The sequence below is a fragment of the Citrus sinensis genome, chromosome 7 (assembly GCF_022201045.2).
Source record: "Citrus sinensis cultivar Valencia sweet orange chromosome 7, DVS_A1.0, whole genome shotgun sequence".
Classification (NCBI taxonomy): Eukaryota; Viridiplantae; Streptophyta; class Magnoliopsida; order Sapindales; family Rutaceae; genus Citrus; species Citrus sinensis.
In genome coordinates this window covers 696350-713712 of record NC_068562.1, presented here as the reverse complement: position 1 = coordinate 713712, position 17363 = coordinate 696350, and the positions used below count along the sequence as shown (strand labels likewise).

Sequence of the window (17363 nt, the reverse complement as noted above, 5' to 3'; positions counted from 1 at the left end):
ATACCAAAACGCACCCGAGAGCACAACTTGGAAGCCAAAAGTTTCTTCACCTTCTAATATATAACTGATGAAAAGCTAATTATTTTTGTTTTTTTATTTAACTCAACACACATCAGTAGTGAGATTCAAACCCAAAATTAAATATTAAAAAGATGATTTCTTGTAATTGGCACTAATCCTTCACCTCAAAACTAATCAAGTTTTAATTTCAATAATATACTTTAAAACCAAACAATTAGCCAATAGCACACTATTACTAACTTTTCAACAATTTCATTTTTTTTTCCTTTTTGGTGTTAAATGATGCAATCCTAGCTTACGTTAATAAATTTTATTACAAATTAAAGGAGTATTTTAATTTTTTGAAAGAAAGTAATCAGCAAATAAATTTTCTTGGAGTTAAAACTTTAAACCCCTTATGTTAATGTCCTATTTTACATGAGTATATAAAAATAAATTTAAATTCAGTAGTGAACTCCATGTATGTGTACATACATAATGATATAAGAGTAAAATTTAATTTAATTAATTTTACATTTTATATTCTTATATCATTACGCATGATTAAGATTTGGTTAATTTTATATTATATTCTTATCAAAACGACTAGCATCTTTTTAAAAGGTGAGGTTACTGAATCTAACTCTTTATAAAAATATGGCCAAAAATGGGAGAACAACCAATCACAGGCATTTTTACCATATCAATACCGTACTGTGGGCGACCACGTCAGCATTACTAGGATTATTTTGGACACCAGTGACTAAAAGAATAAAATATCCCCCGTAAAATTTAACGGGACCGGGTACATGCACCACCGCATCTTTTGATTTCTTCCCTCGAGTCTCGTTCCCTCTTCAAAAATGAACGCAATCTCTCTCTCTCTCTCTAACATATGAAGGAAAAATAGATCTCAATTTCACCAACCGCTCTTCATTCATTTCATTTCTTAAGTGGTTCAAATACACAACACAAAGTATATTGATAAAGTAAAAATCATCTCACCATGGGTTAGTAACAGTAATCAGTTCTTGCTAATTCATGATAAATCATCTAATCATTTATTGACGTGTCACTCAAGTTTATTAGTTAACTTCTGTATTTTTAGATTATTATTATTATTGTTATTATTTAAGGCCGATTTTGAATTTATTGCGTTTTTCCTCTTTTATGTTATTTCACAGCGACTGAAAATCCTTTCAAGAGCATACTGAAGACTCTACAGAGACCTGACGGTGGTGAATTCGGCAAGTATTACAGCTTGCCGGCTCTCAACGATCCTCGAATCGGTTAGTAATTTATTTATCTGTTTGTTTATTTCTATTGTATGTCAGCGCAGCGTCTCTGTGTGTTTCTCGAGAAAATTGATATCCGGTACTATAAAAACGATATCATACTTAGATCAAATGATTTTATTATGCGAACGAACTGTGTTTTATTTTTCAATTTAACTATATATTTACTTATAATATTTTTTGAATTGAAAAGAGGAGTTGCGTTGATGTGATTGATGTTTATGTTACAGGTAAGCTACCTTACTCGATTAAGATACTTCTAGAGTCAGCTATTCGCAACTGTGATGAGTTTCAAGTTAAGAGTAAAGATGTGGAGAAGATCATTGATTGGGAAACTACTTCACCGAAGCAAGTTGAAATTCCATTCAAGCCTGCTAGGGTGCTACTGCAGGTAAATTAAATCATCACTGCATTCCACTAGCCGAGTATTTCTCCACTTGTAAACTAAACTTACAGTGGAGTGCTTTAAGCTTCGGTAACTATTCTAGAGTAATTTATTTGAAATAATCAGAAGAATGTTGTGAAAGTAGTACTTAAAGAGTGTAAAAGCACTTGGCAAGTGCATTTCCAGAAAGCACTTTTTTGAGTAAAAAGTCATTTAGATTCTTTTTCGCAAATTCATTTTATGGAAAAGAAACTTCTAAAGCTGTATTTAATCTAATTGTGTTTATTGGTGATTGTGGATGTTACAATGTTGTTTGAGTTGTGACTTAGGATTTTACTGGTGTTCCTGCTGTGGTTGATCTTGCATGCATGCGTGATGCTATGAACAAGCTTGGCGGTGATTCTAATAAAATTAATCCATTGGTGAGTATCTTTCTTTTTTTTTAAAAAAAAAAAAAAAACTAAATTGTTAAAGAAATCTTGGTTTGAGAATGTATTTCTTTATTTTGACTTATTTTTGGTTTGGCTTGTGATGTGGGCTGTAATATTTGTATATGCAGGTTCCTGTAGATCTTGTTATTGATCACTCAGTTCAGGTTGATGTGGCAAGGTCAGAAAATGCAGTGCAGGCAAACATGGAATTTGAGTTCCGAAGGAACAAAGAGAGATTTGCCTTTCTCAAGTGGGGATCTAATGCCTTCCACAACATGCTTGTTGTGCCTCCTGGATCAGGGATTGTCCACCAGGTAATCAACATCGGGCGTTATTGGAGGATCATAGTATTATGCTCTGACTTCATGATTTAGGAGTTTTGTTTGGCTATTGTGGAAAACCAATATGCTTTTTTTTTAGGTCTGCTGGTTTCTTGCTTGTCAATGAGTTTTTTAAGTTTTGTGATGTTTATTTACAGGTTAATCTAGAATATCTTGGCAGAGTTGTCTTCAACACAAATGGGATGCTTTATCCTGATAGTGTTGTTGGAACAGATTCACATACTACTATGATTGATGGGTTGGGCGTTGCTGGCTGGGGAGTTGGTGGTATAGAGGCAGAGGCTGCAATGCTTGGACAGGTAAAATATTTACTTTGAAATGTCATCTATATTTCTTGGGACCAGAGAAGGGGCTGGTTGTTTGAATGGATATCCAATTGTCCAAGGACCTGAACAGATATATATATATATATTTCACTATTTTACTAGTAGGAGGATATTTGTGCAATTTGAGATTTACTGTAGATCTGGCAGTATCACATACTCAAGAATCAAGAAATATTTACTTTTTGGCTATTATTTATTGCTATGGTCAATGCACCATTTGATGTAATCATTGCATACTTTTCAACCAGTGAACAGACAATACGGTTTTGGATTACCGCCTTTGTATTTTTGGTTGAGCTATTTCTGTTTAGCTTAAGCCTTGGTTGCATTAATTAAATAGCTGGTTAGGAATACTGATCACCTCTTGTTATTCTGGTTGATTAATCTGTAGCGTTATCCCTTTCTCTCACGTTTTTAATGATGTATGTGCTTATGCAGTTTCTTCCCAAGAAGTATTTATTTACTTTAGCTTTTCTTATGCAGCCTATGAGCATGGTCTTGCCTGGTGTTGTTGGTTTTAAACTATCGGGAAAATTGCGAGATGGTGTGACAGCCACTGATTTGGTTCTGACAGTCACCCAAATGTTGAGGAAGCATGGAGTTGTTGGCATGTTTGTTGAATTCTATGGTATGCTTTTTGATACAACCACTTGGTCCTTTTATGTGCTTAACTTGAACTCACTTAGTTATTGACTAGTATCTTGTATGCAGGAGAAGGCATGAGTGAATTGTCATTAGCTGACCGTGCTACCATTGCCAATATGTCTCCTGAGTACGGTGCAACCATGGGCTTCTTTCCTGTAGATCATGTTACTCTGCAATATTTGAAACTGACTGGCAGAAGTGACGACACAGTAAGTCATGAGTTCAGATTTTATTTTATAACTTTGTCTGTTTTCATAAACTGACTTACAAACCGAAATGTAGGTTTCCATGATAGAATCATATTTGCGGGCCAATAAGATGTTTGTTGACTATAGTGAGGTGAATCAGGCTCCCTAAATTTGATTCTTTTTTCTAGACATTCTTAACCAACATACTAATAGTAATAGATCTTGACTTCTAAAATTGTTTGCGATCTCAGCCTCAGAGTGAGAGAGTGTACTCCTCTTATCTTGAATTGAATCTTGAGGAAGTGGTGCCCTGTGTGTCAGGACCCAAGAGGTACCACTACAATTCCTTTTCACCATAATCTATAGTATTACAATTTTTAAAATGGCATGCCCCTCAAACCTCATATATTGCAGGCCGCATGATCGAGTTCCTCTGAATGAAATGAAGGCAGATTGGCATGCATGCTTAGATAACAGAGTTGGATTTAAGGTGAGAAACTTTAGACCAGACTTTGCTCATCTTTCATGGGAATGGTTGTCCATGGCCCATGGGTGCTGGGTTGATACTTCACTCCTGAGTAACGTTTTCTCAAATAATCAGCATAATCACCTTTCTCTTTCTCTCTAGATACTAACTTTTCACACATCATATTCCAGGGATTCGCTATACCCAAGGAATATCAGAGTAAGGTTGCAGAGTTCAATTTTCATGGGACTCCAGCACAACTTAGGCATGGAGATGTTGTCATAGCAGCTATCACCAGTTGCACAAATACCTCAAATCCAAGTGTTATGCTTGGAGCTGCATTGGTTGCAAAGAAAGCATGTGAATTGGGATTGGAGGTTAGATGCCTTTTTCTTTCTTCATTTTTCTATCAGCCTGTATGGATTTTCCTGACTGAATAATTAAAAACTTAAGACAAATTATTAAGCAAGATCAATCAGGAAATGCGATCTCTAGAGATGTAGCAATGTCCACTGGATTGTTTGCGAGATTAATTAGGAAATATGATCTTGAGAGCTATCATGATGTCCTGGTAGATGAGCCTGGATTGTGATGGGAAAATGTTTCCATTCCCTTGTTTGTGTATATCAATTATGATATATCTTTTGACAGGTCAAACCATGGATTAAAACAAGCCTTGCTCCAGGATCTGGGGTTGTAACCAAGTATTTGCAGAACAGGTGCTTTATAAGAATCTGCAATATTTTCTTCCATTATTTGTTTCAAATTTTTGATATATTCCTGAGTCAAACAATTGCATTTGCAGTGGCTTGCAGAAATATTTGAATCACTTAGGGTTCCATATAGTTGGGTATGGATGCACCACTTGCATTGGGAACTCTGGAGATATTGATGATGCAGTAGCAGCAGCTATTACTGAAAATGGTAAATTTCTTGATAGAAGCAGTGCCTTTTGGATGCTTCTCTTAAGAATACTGCCAGAAGATCATGTTTCCTAATCTTCTCTGAACTTCCCAGATATTGTCGCGGCAGCTGTGTTGTCTGGAAATAGGAATTTTGAGGGTCGTGTGCATCCTCTAACAAGGGCTAATTATCTTGCTTCACCTCCTCTTGTAGTTGCATATGCTCTGGCTGGCAGTGTACGTAACTTTTCTTCAGAAAAGCTATAGAACACTGAAACTTTCAATCCAACATTTTGATGCTTCTCTTGACTTTTTCCATGTTAGTGCTGGTAGAATATGCAAATTTAATCTTTTTAAGCATCCTTCCGGATATGCAACTTCAGTTGCAAGTGTGTCTCATAAGAACCAACGTCGCAGGTCAATATTGATTTTGAAACAGAACCTGTTGGGGTGGGGAAAGATGGAAAGAAGATCTTTCTCAGGGACATCTGGCCATCCAGTGAAGAAGTAGCGCATGTGAGCAACTCATCCAGCTTTAGTGTCATTTTGAGCTGCTAAAAATATTAGTGACAAATAACTGGATATTTAATTTTTGTTTCGTCACTTATCTTTCAGGTCGTACAAAAAAGTGTTCTGCCTGATATGTTTAAGGCCACATACGAAGCAATCACCAAAGGGAATCCCATGTGGAATCAATTATCTGTCCCTTCTGGCACTCTCTATGCATGGGACCCAAAATCAACTTATATACATGAGCCACCATACTTTAAAGACATGACCATGTCTCCTCCAGGCCCCCATGGAGTGAAGGGGGCTTACTGCTTACTCAACTTTGGAGATAGTATTACAACCGATCACATCTCACCAGCTGGTAGTATCCACAAAGATAGTCCTGCAGCCAAATATCTTATGGAACGTGGGGTTGATAGAAGAGATTTCAACTCTTATGGAAGTCGTCGTGGTAATGATGAGATTATGGCAAGGGGTACATTTGCCAATATTCGGCTTGTAAACAAATTGTTGAACGGAGAAGTTGGGCCTAAAACAATTCACATTCCTACTGGGGAGAAACTCTCTGTGTTTGATGCTGCTATGGTAATTTCTTTCTACTCATGAGAAGTTTCCGGATTTTTCAATAAAAGTGTGTTCTTAAATTCCTTTTTCATTTTCTTAACAGAGGTACAAGAATGAGGGGCACGATACTGTTATTTTAGCTGGTGCTGAGTATGGCAGTGGAAGTTCTCGTGATTGGGCTGCTAAGGGTCCAATGTTGCTGGTAAATCCTTGTATAATGTCTGATTTTTGTTCAGGTTAATAAACTTTTCAGTCTTGTGAAAATTGCTTAAATTTTAATTGGACTCAGGGTGTGAAAGCGGTGATTGCAAAAAGCTTTGAGCGAATTCACCGTAGTAATTTGGTGGGTATGGGCATAATCCCGTTGTGTTTCAAGCCTGGTGAGGATGCCGAGACTCATGGGTTGACTGGCCATGAACGCTACACCATTGACCTTCCAAACAGTGTGAGTGAAATTAGACCTGGTCAGGATGTCAGAGTGGTCACAGACAGTGGCAAGTCATTCACATGCGTTATAAGATTTGATACAGAGGTAATAACATCCATTTCATTGTGCTTCTCTCATCTCATGGGCCATGGGGGCTCTTATTTCAATCTTGAGCTTAATTTATTGCCACCTTCTATTGAATCTTTCATCACTACAAAATGTAGGTGGAATTGGCTTACTTTGATCATGGAGGCATACTGCAATATGTCATAAGAAACTTGATCAATGTGAGACAATGATTCCGCAAGAACCAACTGGTGCTCTTCAACCGGGGTCTACTTCTTCATTGCTTTAACGCTTTAGCAGATTCAGCCGACGTCCATGAATAAATTACGGAACTAAGTTTAGAAATTTCTGTTTTTTGCAGTCATTTTGAATTACATTTTTATATCGAGAGCTTTGATAAACAATAGGACACGCCCTAGACATGAATTTCCCGCAATAAGAGAATAATTATTGAAATTTTTGTTAATTTCCACATTGAGCATGATTGTCAATTTATTTTTTCCGTGGCGTCAACCGAAGAACACAGTAAGGCTAATGGATTTTAAAAGTGTGATGTAATAGAAACAATATACTATATGCTGATTCCTAATTTATAGGAATTATTGTAGTATACGGTCTTATATGATGTCTTTTTATCTGTATAGAACTACGAAAATGGACAGAATTTTTTTTTTGGTTTAATGGTTGGTTAAAATTGAGTTTTGTATTTTTTTATTTTTTAATTATGGTCATCTCGGCCTTTTCGTTAGTTTACCCAGGCAGAGAAGGGGAAAAACACAAATAAAAGAGAGAATTCCAGATAAAATATATATGCACGTCAGGGCGGCCGGATCACCTCGTAGCCCAGGCGGGTTTTCGGCATTAAACACTAGACCAGACCATATGCTATGGGCCAAAGGCCCAAATGGCAATTTTCACACTGGTTTCCGGCTTTTTTGCCTTAGGGTAGAATGCCCTTAAAGAGCTGGACTCTCAAGATTAAACCAGAATGCATGTGTCAACCAGTCCGATTCAAACTGGCAGAAACAAATCAAGTTCCATATGATGATAATTTCAGTGATCGTAAACATCAGCAATTCAATGTTCTAGTTCTTTTTTTTTTTTTAATCAGGAAAAGAAAAAGAAGTTCTAAACTTTTCTAACCCTTGAATTCTGAATTTAAAACCCTAATTCCCACATTGGTGATGAGGATAATTGACTACCAAACAAATAAAACAGAAGAAAAAGAGAGAGCTAAGACAAGAAACTAAATAATAAAAGAACCATATGCCATATTAAACAAACACAAAATGTCGATTTTACATCAAAGCACACATTTAGCTCAACAGCAACTAAAATGTCCTAAATCTTTTGACACCTGGAATACTTGTAAATTTCCAAAGTTTTATTCTATGTGGGCGGCAATACGTGAGGGCTCTCAACTTAATAAAACAAAAATAAGTTAGCAGGGGCAGAAGGACGTCATCTTTTTAATAATTGAAGCCCAATTCTCGTTGGAACTTTTGCTGAGACTTTACAAATTTGCTTCAATGATGTGAGAACTCAGAAACTAAAAGCTGTCAAAAAGGAAAAAGAAAATTAGATAAGAGGACATTGTAGTTGAAAAGTAAGAAGTGAAAGATTGAGCTGCTCAACTAGTATAAATTCAAAGAACATGTAACCACACCAATCTGCAGAACATTCTATTATCCTAGTTTGGTCATCACGAATGTTTTAAGGAAATTCCTCTCAATATCAGGGTGCATAGCATAAAACCTCTAATATACCTATTCACACAGCCATATTCTATCCTATCCAATTCAAATGGGTAACTCTTTTAAAAATGGGTATCTCATTTAAAAATGCAGACGTGGATAATATAAAGCTCAGTGGCAGGTATTTAGATACAAGAAGCAAAGTATATCAAATACAAAATGTCTAAAAGAACAAAATTGTATAGACATCAATGAGTTCATTCTGTAGTCAGCAACTATAGTCAGATGCTGTTTATGACGACTAGTCCACAATCATTGGCAAAGTAGTGAATAAGATACACAACAATTACCTTTAAGCCAGTAGTTCAAACCTTATACTCATTCACACGTATCCATTTTGTAGATGACCACTTATTGCCTTTAATCACAGGGCAACCTCCTGGTGTAAGACAGACAACAAACTCATCAGATCATAATGTCTTGTGTAGAATGAACTCGGGTACAACTTTCCTAGGATCATTTTGATCAATTCAGCAAAAAAGTTGATGGGATTTTTCTCTTCATTCAATAAATATTAATTCATGTCCATATGCATATTACTGAACTTGAACTGAACACCTTGACAAGCATGTAATTGATAACTCCAACTAACCATGCAAACTAGAAGGATCTAAAGCGGCATCGGGCTTCATGCTCCAGAAAAGCAATGCATCACCCATTTTTGGTTTAATAGAAAGTCCTGTCTTTCCACATTCAGATAACTCATTCCACCAAGGCACAGCACTGATGTTCCCTTGGGCATTAGGAAAGACTGTCTCACCTCCTTCTTCAACGTCTGAGCTGTATGATTTAAAAGTAAGAAAATCATCAGAAGAACAATTATGGACTTACAAATAATACACTCCAAGAAATGTAGATAACTATATCACTTACAGGTACATTAGCACCGTAGCCATGCGTTGCCCCCCATTCTTGGTGTTGAACTCATCCATGAAATAGTCAAAGTGAGGCTCATATTTTTGTCCAGCTTCATAATGGAGAACTTGAAGTCCTTCTCCATTCTCTATATGTACATTGTCAGCTCAAGCATCAGCCAACGTAATTTGTGACCCCAAATAACAAATAGACACTAAACCTCGAATATAAAAGTGGAGCATATTTATAGAACTTGACAATGGACTGTAATGGAGAAGGTGCATTAAGTAAAGTGAAATGATGCTAGCCCCGATGGTGAACCCCCCGAACCTCAAATAGGATTTTTTTTTTTACCAAGTTTGTTTTCTTACTCAGGGTTTAAGTGGGGCTTCCCTTCCAGGAATATCTCACTGTTATCAAGGAAATGATAGCAAAAGAAACACAAAAGGATTTTACAACAATGAAACAAATTCATTTCTTAAGCACATAAAAAAAGAAAAGTGAAAACTTAAACTGCATACCTAAAGGCAAGAAAGTGAAATCTGCAATCCTTTTCTCAATATCTCTAATAATTTTGTCTCGTCCTCTAGCAAGAAATGTTCCAGAACTTGTCCGAACCCTGTATATTTAGTGATACATCAAATGCTTGTTTTACAAGGTAGAAGATACATAACTGCAAGGCAGAAAGGAAGTCAGAAAAATTCCAACAACCAGATTTAATTTAAATTATACACACCTGCTATCTTTGCTCTTGCCAGTATCACTATCAACAACAGTCGACTTTCTCATATGAGGCGTGGCAAGATTGATTAGGTACTCGCACTCCTCCTTGCTCTGCGCAGAAAAGGTGATCAAATTCAGTATGTGAGCAAATCAAATCAAATGAAATTGGGCCCAAGATCCCAAGTTTGTTATCCACACATGCATACAAACAAAACACCCAAGCCAAGTAGCCAATTGTACTGCTGTTCTTGTGACAGATACTTCAATATAATTCATAACAATCAATAGTAGATCAGATTTACTTTCAAGAAGCGTAATCAATCAATAATGCCAGCTGAAATCACAAACAACCGCCAAGTTTATCAAAAGTCAAAATAAGAGGCAAGGCTTAATGGATTTCATTCTGAAAATCGCCATGACTGAATGAGAATGAAGAGGGAGAATCACATCAAAGGGTCAAAATTATTAGCATTTCTAAGCTCAATTGTAGAAAATCAAAACAACCAAAAAAAAAGAAAAAGAACTCACCAAGAAATTATGATAAACAAAAGCTCGAGGCTCCCAAGAGATCACCTCAACCCATTGCTCTGCTCTCCCTTCATCTCCTTCACTTCTACAAAGAAAGAAAGAAACAAAACAATTCAGCATAAATTACGAAATTATCCTCGAAGAATTAAGCATAAATTACAAAAAGAGACCTCTCCATAGACTTGCGTACAATGGAGCTGAGATCGTTGGCTTTCCGCGAATCGCCGGAACTGCTAGGCATGGATAGGATCCCGAACGCGAGAAGAATCAAAATCGCGAACGTGAACATGATCAGCAATGTCAAGATCAAAGTCGAAGACGACGATTTTCGCGTCGGGAATCGCGAATACCTCGGTTTCGCCATTGGTTCTCCGATTCCACTATCGAAATTCCAAAACTAGTGAAAAAAAATTCAAATCCGATCCGCAAAACCTAGAAATTAAAGAGCGAGATCTGGACGGAAGTGCAACCGTTAAAGGCTTCGTATAAGAAATGAGTTTGTGAGCACGTTGTCTGTTACGTACGCGTTTTTTTTTTTTCCCCTTTTCTTTGACGTGATGTCAGATGCGTTGAGGAGATTGGAGTTGGGGGCCTTTTGCTGTTTTTCAATGCAAAAAATAAAACCAAAATGAAGAAGTTTTCGCGAATCGGCGAATATGAGAATTTGTCTTACGCGGCTGCATTTCAAGAGCATTTTCTGTTTTGACTTTTCTGTATTTCAGTTTATTTGTATTTACAATTCTGTCCCCGTTTACTCCTCATCATTTATTAAAAAAAAAAAGAACTAACGATTTTCCAAATATCGAATTCAAAATATGTTTTTCTTTTTCACCTTAAAAATAAAGAAAATAGAGCATTAAGCAAATGTTTAATACACACACATATATATGTAAAAAGAGCTGAAATAGAAGGTAATTCACATAAAAATTCTAATAAAATTATTTTAATTATTAAGAATATTCATTCATACGGTAGGGTTGTGTTTTAAATTTTGATTTTTGTTTCTGAATTTTCGATGAATATGGGAATGAACTTGTACATATGAATGACTGAGGGAGTTTAATTTTCATTCATATTGAGCTAAGATTTTGAGAGGAATGAATTTAATTTCTATTCATGTTATGCCCTTTTGAAAAAAATAAATTGCTAAGATAACCAGTCAATGTGTGCTAACGTAAATAATATGATTTAGCAATACCCCGTTCGACGGGTGACTTCAGTAAAATAATGATGTATGTTTGATTCTTTTTAAGTACAATTAAACAATTAGTTAGTTGGTCAAGTGAGATTTTTTTTTTTTAAATGTTGTTTATTTTGTGTTATATTCTTCTTTTGTGATAATGGAGAACCAATGGCTAAACGTCCATTATTAGAAGGCATTATTAATTAGCTTGAAAAAAAAAATGCAAGAGTCAACTAGCCAATAAGCATATATCTTGTGATTGTAAACAATTTCCAGTTTTAAAAATTGGGCGGTAAGTGTAGAGTATTTCCGTAGACTCCAGACATGGTAATAACTAATAACTAATACATATTAGTAGGTAATGAATAAATGCTTCTGTTTAGATTAAAATAACAAAAGCAGACACTTTTATTGCTGTTAGAATGCACAAGAAGGAAAATAGGACTAGCAGTTTAATACCTCGACACGACCAAACCTGCAGAGAAAATATTCTTAAACAGAACAACAACTTACACGTGTGCAAGCACACTTATGAAACAGAACAACAACTCTCGCTGAAACATACAACAAATGAAGCATTGCAATCTAATATCACAGTATAAAATAACACAATCCGAAGAAATTTAAATTCAACAGCCGCACCGCTAGTCTAAAAGACTCCAAGAGATGCCGAATGCAGGGGAACTGGCTTATAAGTGAAGCAATTGGGTGTGTAAGTTGAAGTTCTTTTCTTGGGAGTATCCGTTGACCCAATAGCCGGTTGGTTCAAGTATGCATACTTGCTCTTTGTCCACCTGCTCATGTTGGTTAAAAGTATGTCAGTTTAAACTTAACAGCACAGTCTCCAATTCACAAGAATTCTGGTGTATCAAATTTCGTGAATATAGAAATTCAACTAACCAGTCCTTAATTCCAACGCGAACTTCATTGTTCTTGCTTTCCTTGCTATTGTTGGCATCAGGGACAACTTCCTCAGTGGTTCCGTCATCATCATACTTTAAGGATTCTTCAAACAGCTTATAGTCTTCCTCCTATACATCATTTTCTGACAAGCGTCAGAATTCAAATGATCAATCATACAAGAATTCGGTATGGGCTAGTTTTGGGGTCTATTATATGCTTAAATGGGCCATCAAGTAGCAGTAATTTAACACTGGGAAGTAACTGGGATTTGAAGTGCACAAAAGTTTGTGAAATCATCCCTCCAACAGATTGCTTCACGAGAAACCTTTCAGTGCTTCTTTCCCCTAGTCAAGTTCCGGTAACTGTGATCCCAAAAGGACCTCCAGCTACCTGGCAATTAAAATGTTATTTGACTAGGGTACACATCAATTAATACAAGCTATATGCACGACTAAGTCACGTCCTCTCTCTGCTGACTTCTCTTCATATGAATAAAATTATGTTGTGAATGTGACACTGCGATCCTAAAATTGTTATGAGCAGCACAAGTATTTTATTTTTTTAATTTTTTTAATCACATCACATGTGCAGCATAAGCTCTTACCGAGAGATTATGGGCCCTGATACGAGCTGCAGCTTTAATAGCAGCAAGGAGATGATCCTCTTCATCAATCCGTTTCTGCCTCCAAAACCTGGCAATCTCTTGCTTTGTTATACTCTCTGGAGTAGCCTTCCTCACCCAGAATTTTTCAAGTGGCAGTGGTGGAGGTGGCGGGGGTGGAAGTACCTTTTTTGTCTTTGAATCAACACTTTCCTTTTCCTTGTTTATTTGCTTCATTCTCACAGGATTCTTCTGCCAATTTAGCAAGCACTATACAGCTTCAGATCATCACAATATAACAGGAGAAATAAAGATTAATATTATGTAGAGACTACTATAAAGCAAACCCTTCAAGAGCTAATAATCAAACCTACCTTTCAACTATGGAATGCTGAGCCTGGTGGCTTCTTGGCAAGCGAAGAGCTTGTCTAGCAGATTTTGACTGGCAGATATGTAAGCTAAATTTTCAAGAAGTACCAAGAGCGCATATTGAAGACGCGGATTCATTAACTCCAATTACTTTCAATGCCAAAGATACTCTAAATAAACTTTTACAAGGCTTGACGGATTGGCGCATAGAGCATCCAATTAAAAGAGAGTCTTAGTTCAAAAGAATAAAATAAGTTTATTCATATAATGACCCAGATAAGTCCAAGGGTGCGTTAGTTGGTTCCCAGACTGGATTAATAATTAAATGCAACTTGTTGTTTTAGCATATTATAAAGAAAGAAAAAAGAAAGTAAATTTCGCTCCAAAATCATCACCATGAATAGATGCAGGATTCTTAAAGTAGACCGAGGTCTAAAATTTGTTGACTCGTAAACACAAAAAGCACATATTGACTTTGTCCAAATCAAGTGAAGAAGAAGGACACTAGAACGGGAACCCATAAGTAGTTTTAAGAAATTAAAAAAGCAATCGTCTTATCAATAATCAACTCATCTACGCGAACATGAAAATAATCCATTTCGATCTGTTTTTTTTTTTTGCTTTTCCCTTTCTGTTTTATCTTTGCATTTATTTCCTTTCCAGCATATATTCACTTCCGTGGTAATTCGAGAATTCTATTAACTTGTAATGCCAAGAAATCAAACTCATTCATTTATTCTAATTTATAATTAAGTATCTAGATGTGCACTTAATGATTTAATTGTCAAATTTGATAACAGTGCTCCAATTAAAAAAAAAAAATTGTGAGGGCATAATTGGTATCTACTTCCGAAAAAAGTTTTGGCGTCCAAGTAAAGTGCTTAAATGATTAAAGCGCATTCTATGAACCTGAAAATCAATTCTGATCTCATAAACAAGGTGCTGCCTACTGGCTAACTGTTTGCAGACCATATAGGCCACAATTTAAACACTTCTACAACCAAACTTTCCGTAAAAATGTACTTTACAATGATAATTATAACCAATTGACAAGGAAATCTCGAAAATCAGATACATTTATTTCAAAAAAGAACACCTATCAATGAAACATAGAATAACTAATGCTTTGCAATCAATTTTCTGGATTATCATTCAATACGGTTAATCAAAGTAGCTCCGACAGTACCAAAAAGTGCGTAGATCAGTTAGCATGCGATTGTTCTATCTTAATTAAGGTCCTCAGTTCGAAATTTGAGAATGCAGCTGTGTTAAATATTTGTTGGGAGAATTTTGTCGTCATAGTGGTCATACCTGACTTAAATATGAGTTAGTCAGGACTCACTTTGATTTTCGGATATCAAATAATTTAATACCTTAAAAAAAAAAACTCCGATGGTTTAAACGAGTCTGAGAAATTATGTTATAAGTTGCAGTTCTTTGCTTGGGAGAATCCATAGATGTTCACCAAAATGTAGAGTTAAAAAAGACTAAGCACACGCAACAACTAAATTCCATAATGTGAAAACTCCAATGCTTCCAGTGCCAAGAAAAATCTAACAAACGTTAACCAATTGAGTTCAAAGCAAGAATAGAATAAGGCTTGGAATACAAGTTGACTTTCATAAGTTTAACCATCAATTAACATGAGAGTCTACGGATGCACTAGCTGGTTCCCATAAAGGATAAATACTCTTTTCTTCAAAAAAAAAAAAAAAAAGGAAATGGATAAACTTTGTCCACTATCAATAAAATTTTACAGGTTTTGAATTGACTGACTCTCGATTTCCAAGAAATGTTCATCCAAACCAACATTTACAAGTCAATCTAATGCGATCGGGACAAAGTAATTTCATTTTTTTTTTTCAAAAGGAAAGGAAGTCCAGTTCATCCAACAGAAACCAAAACCCAGAAAGCAATTGGATAAAATAGGTTTAACCATCCAAGAATCCAGATTGGCAATGGATGCGAGTACTTGGTTCCTAGACTTGATTAATAAGCTTTGATCATTTTCATTTTCATGGTAAATTTCACACACAAGAATCACCTTAAACAAATTAGCAGGGTTTTATTTTGTTTTTAAAAATCCCAAGCGGATTTGAAGCATAAATCTATTCTAATACCCTAATAGAACAGCTCGCAATTTGCAGGCCCGAAAGAAAAACATTAAAAATAAACAGAAGATATGAAAGAACTTCTTAAACCAAATTCAATTTAGCGTACATCCATTACAGATACACCGAAGCACATATTGAACACAATAAACAAGAATCCAGAACGATTTGAGTAGTTAAAAACAACCCTTCTATCAATAATCAACATATTTACAAGAACATGAAAATGACCAAAACCCCATCAATTATACAACCTAAGAACAAAGACAATCAAATAAACAGAGGACCAAACAGTTCAAGTCTCTGTCGAGATACGAAGAGCCTTGGTCTTCAACCGGTATCTGGGATATCTTGGAATAACTTGACTGGGTCCAAAATGAAACTGGCCAGGGGTATCAACAGCCGGAGGCCCATCGTCGTAAATATAACCAAGAAGAGCGCCACAGTTATTGCATTTAATCTTTGTCCTCTTTCTTTGAATGCCCCAGTAATCTAAAGTCTCAAAAAATGGCCTGATCTTGTCCTCTTTCTCGAGCCTGAACTTGGTGCTATCGATCATCGCAAAAGATAAAGTGCCCTTGTTGCCCGCCGGGAAGTAGACGGTGGCCGGATAAAGGTGGCTCGTGTTCAGGTTCAAATTTGTCCCGCACTCCTTGCAGCTGTAAATTGAAGCCATCTGGTTTCTCTCAGTTTGAGAATGTTTGGTGAATTGGGGTGATAAACGATGGTTATAGAATTGAATTAGGAAGGGGACAGGAAAGAAATCCAAAAGCGCGTTGTCGCGAATTTTCTAGTTGTCGATTTGCTATAAGTTGACGATTTCCGCGGCTTAGAAGGTTCTTGGTTGAAAAGGCTGTCATTCTACAAGTGACAAGCGGTTGATCACGGCGGCAGTTTTGTGCGACTTGGCCCAACTATTAATTGCGTTGTGCGACTTGGCCCAATAAAGTGCCCGTTGGAGTTGGCCCAAATGTGCGGTTCCAACAGAAGGGACTCGTATTGAGTTTTTCTTGGCAATCAAGAAACACCACCAAGTGCAGAGGTGGGTATCCGTATCCATGTCGAATTTGGTCTTGCTATGCCATTTTACACTGCAAATAATATCACTCAGTCCTTCTCCCTCATTGACAATATCTGCAGACAAAAGCTTTAGAAAGCTTCCTACCAATGGCAGTCATTTGCCATCGATAACCCCCTAAGCTAAAGTCATTTTAATTATAGAAGAAATTGAGCTAGACATTACAAAACTACCACAATTTTATCAATCTTTTTAATACTCCCAAATAAAACCTATTAAAAAAACAAAACTTTCACATAAACTACAAATGAACCATTGATTATCACTTAAAACGATAAAGAGATATAATAACAATTTTTAAAGTCTAAGTATTTGCTAAATACTTGATTTCACTTAATGTTGGGTTGACCAATGAATTAGCACATGGAAATAGATAAAAAGAATGTTTTGTTGATTAGTGAATTGGTACATGGAACAAAGAAAGTAAATTGAAATGAGGATATTTTTAGTCGCATCTACTGAGACTACAGTTTATCTTTTAAACTGACTCTTCCATGCTTTCTATGATAATAATTGTTGTTCGGTGTATTTAGAGGCAAATTCGGAGGTAGAGATCAAGCACAATGAAATGCAAGAGAAATGAAAGCCAAAGCCAAGTGGTCTATGCGATCTTCCGCTTGGTTGGACTGATAGAAGGATGATTTGTGAGACTTGCCATTTTAGTCACTTGGAGCTTGTTAAACCATGTTTCACATTGGGTTTATGAAGACCG

The 17363-nt window shown here is 36.1% G+C and overlaps 4 protein-coding genes across 5 annotated transcripts; 1 reads left to right on the top strand and 3 right to left on the bottom strand.

Moving 5' to 3' along the window:
• Positions 1-815: 815 nt before the first annotated feature.
• Positions 816-7012, top strand: LOC102578038 (aconitate hydratase 1). The gene is made up of 20 exons (XM_006466959.4): positions 816-1010; positions 1185-1289; positions 1526-1686; positions 2010-2102; positions 2240-2425; positions 2590-2751; positions 3262-3406; positions 3490-3632; positions 3706-3762; positions 3863-3942; positions 4026-4101; positions 4269-4454; positions 4729-4796; positions 4883-5001; positions 5095-5216; positions 5397-5495; positions 5595-6074; positions 6157-6255; positions 6343-6585; positions 6705-7012. The coding sequence occupies exons 1-20, from the start codon at positions 1007-1009 to the stop codon at positions 6777-6779; spliced, it is 2703 nt and encodes a 900-aa protein (XP_006467022.1). The 5' UTR covers positions 816-1006; the 3' UTR covers positions 6780-7012.
• Positions 7013-7793: 781 nt separating this feature from the next.
• Positions 7794-11059, bottom strand: LOC102615950 (probable prolyl 4-hydroxylase 10). 2 transcript variants are annotated; one of them, XM_006466961.4, is made up of 8 exons: positions 10577-11059; positions 10407-10488; positions 9892-9989; positions 9677-9774; positions 9174-9303; positions 8893-9080; positions 8591-8679; positions 7794-8102 (listed from the first exon to the last, which is right to left on the bottom strand). In XM_006466961.4, exons 1-7 carry the CDS (start codon positions 10768-10770, stop codon positions 8606-8608), a joined length of 864 nt encoding a protein of 287 aa, XP_006467024.1. In that variant the 5' UTR covers positions 10771-11059; the 3' UTR covers positions 7794-8102; positions 8591-8605. The 2 variants fall into 2 exon arrangements, with proteins under 2 accessions (XP_006467024.1, XP_006467023.1); XM_006466960.4 differs by having other exon boundaries at positions 10407-10491; positions 10577-11056.
• A 914-nt stretch (positions 11060-11973) lies between these two features.
• LOC102616431 (hypothetical protein) lies at positions 11974-13410 on the bottom strand. The gene is made up of 3 exons (XM_006466962.4): positions 13097-13410; positions 12490-12620; positions 11974-12383 (listed from the first exon to the last, which is right to left on the bottom strand). The coding sequence occupies exons 1-3, from the start codon at positions 13328-13330 to the stop codon at positions 12239-12241; spliced, it is 510 nt and encodes a 169-aa protein (XP_006467025.1). The 5' UTR covers positions 13331-13410; the 3' UTR covers positions 11974-12238.
• A 2235-nt stretch (positions 13411-15645) lies between these two features.
• LOC102616726 (hypothetical protein) lies at positions 15646-16396 on the bottom strand. Its single transcript, XM_006466963.4, has one exon. The coding sequence runs from the start codon at positions 16247-16249 to the stop codon at positions 15869-15871; it is 381 nt and encodes a 126-aa protein (XP_006467026.1). The 5' UTR covers positions 16250-16396; the 3' UTR covers positions 15646-15868.
• Positions 16397-17363: the final 967 nt, after the last annotated feature.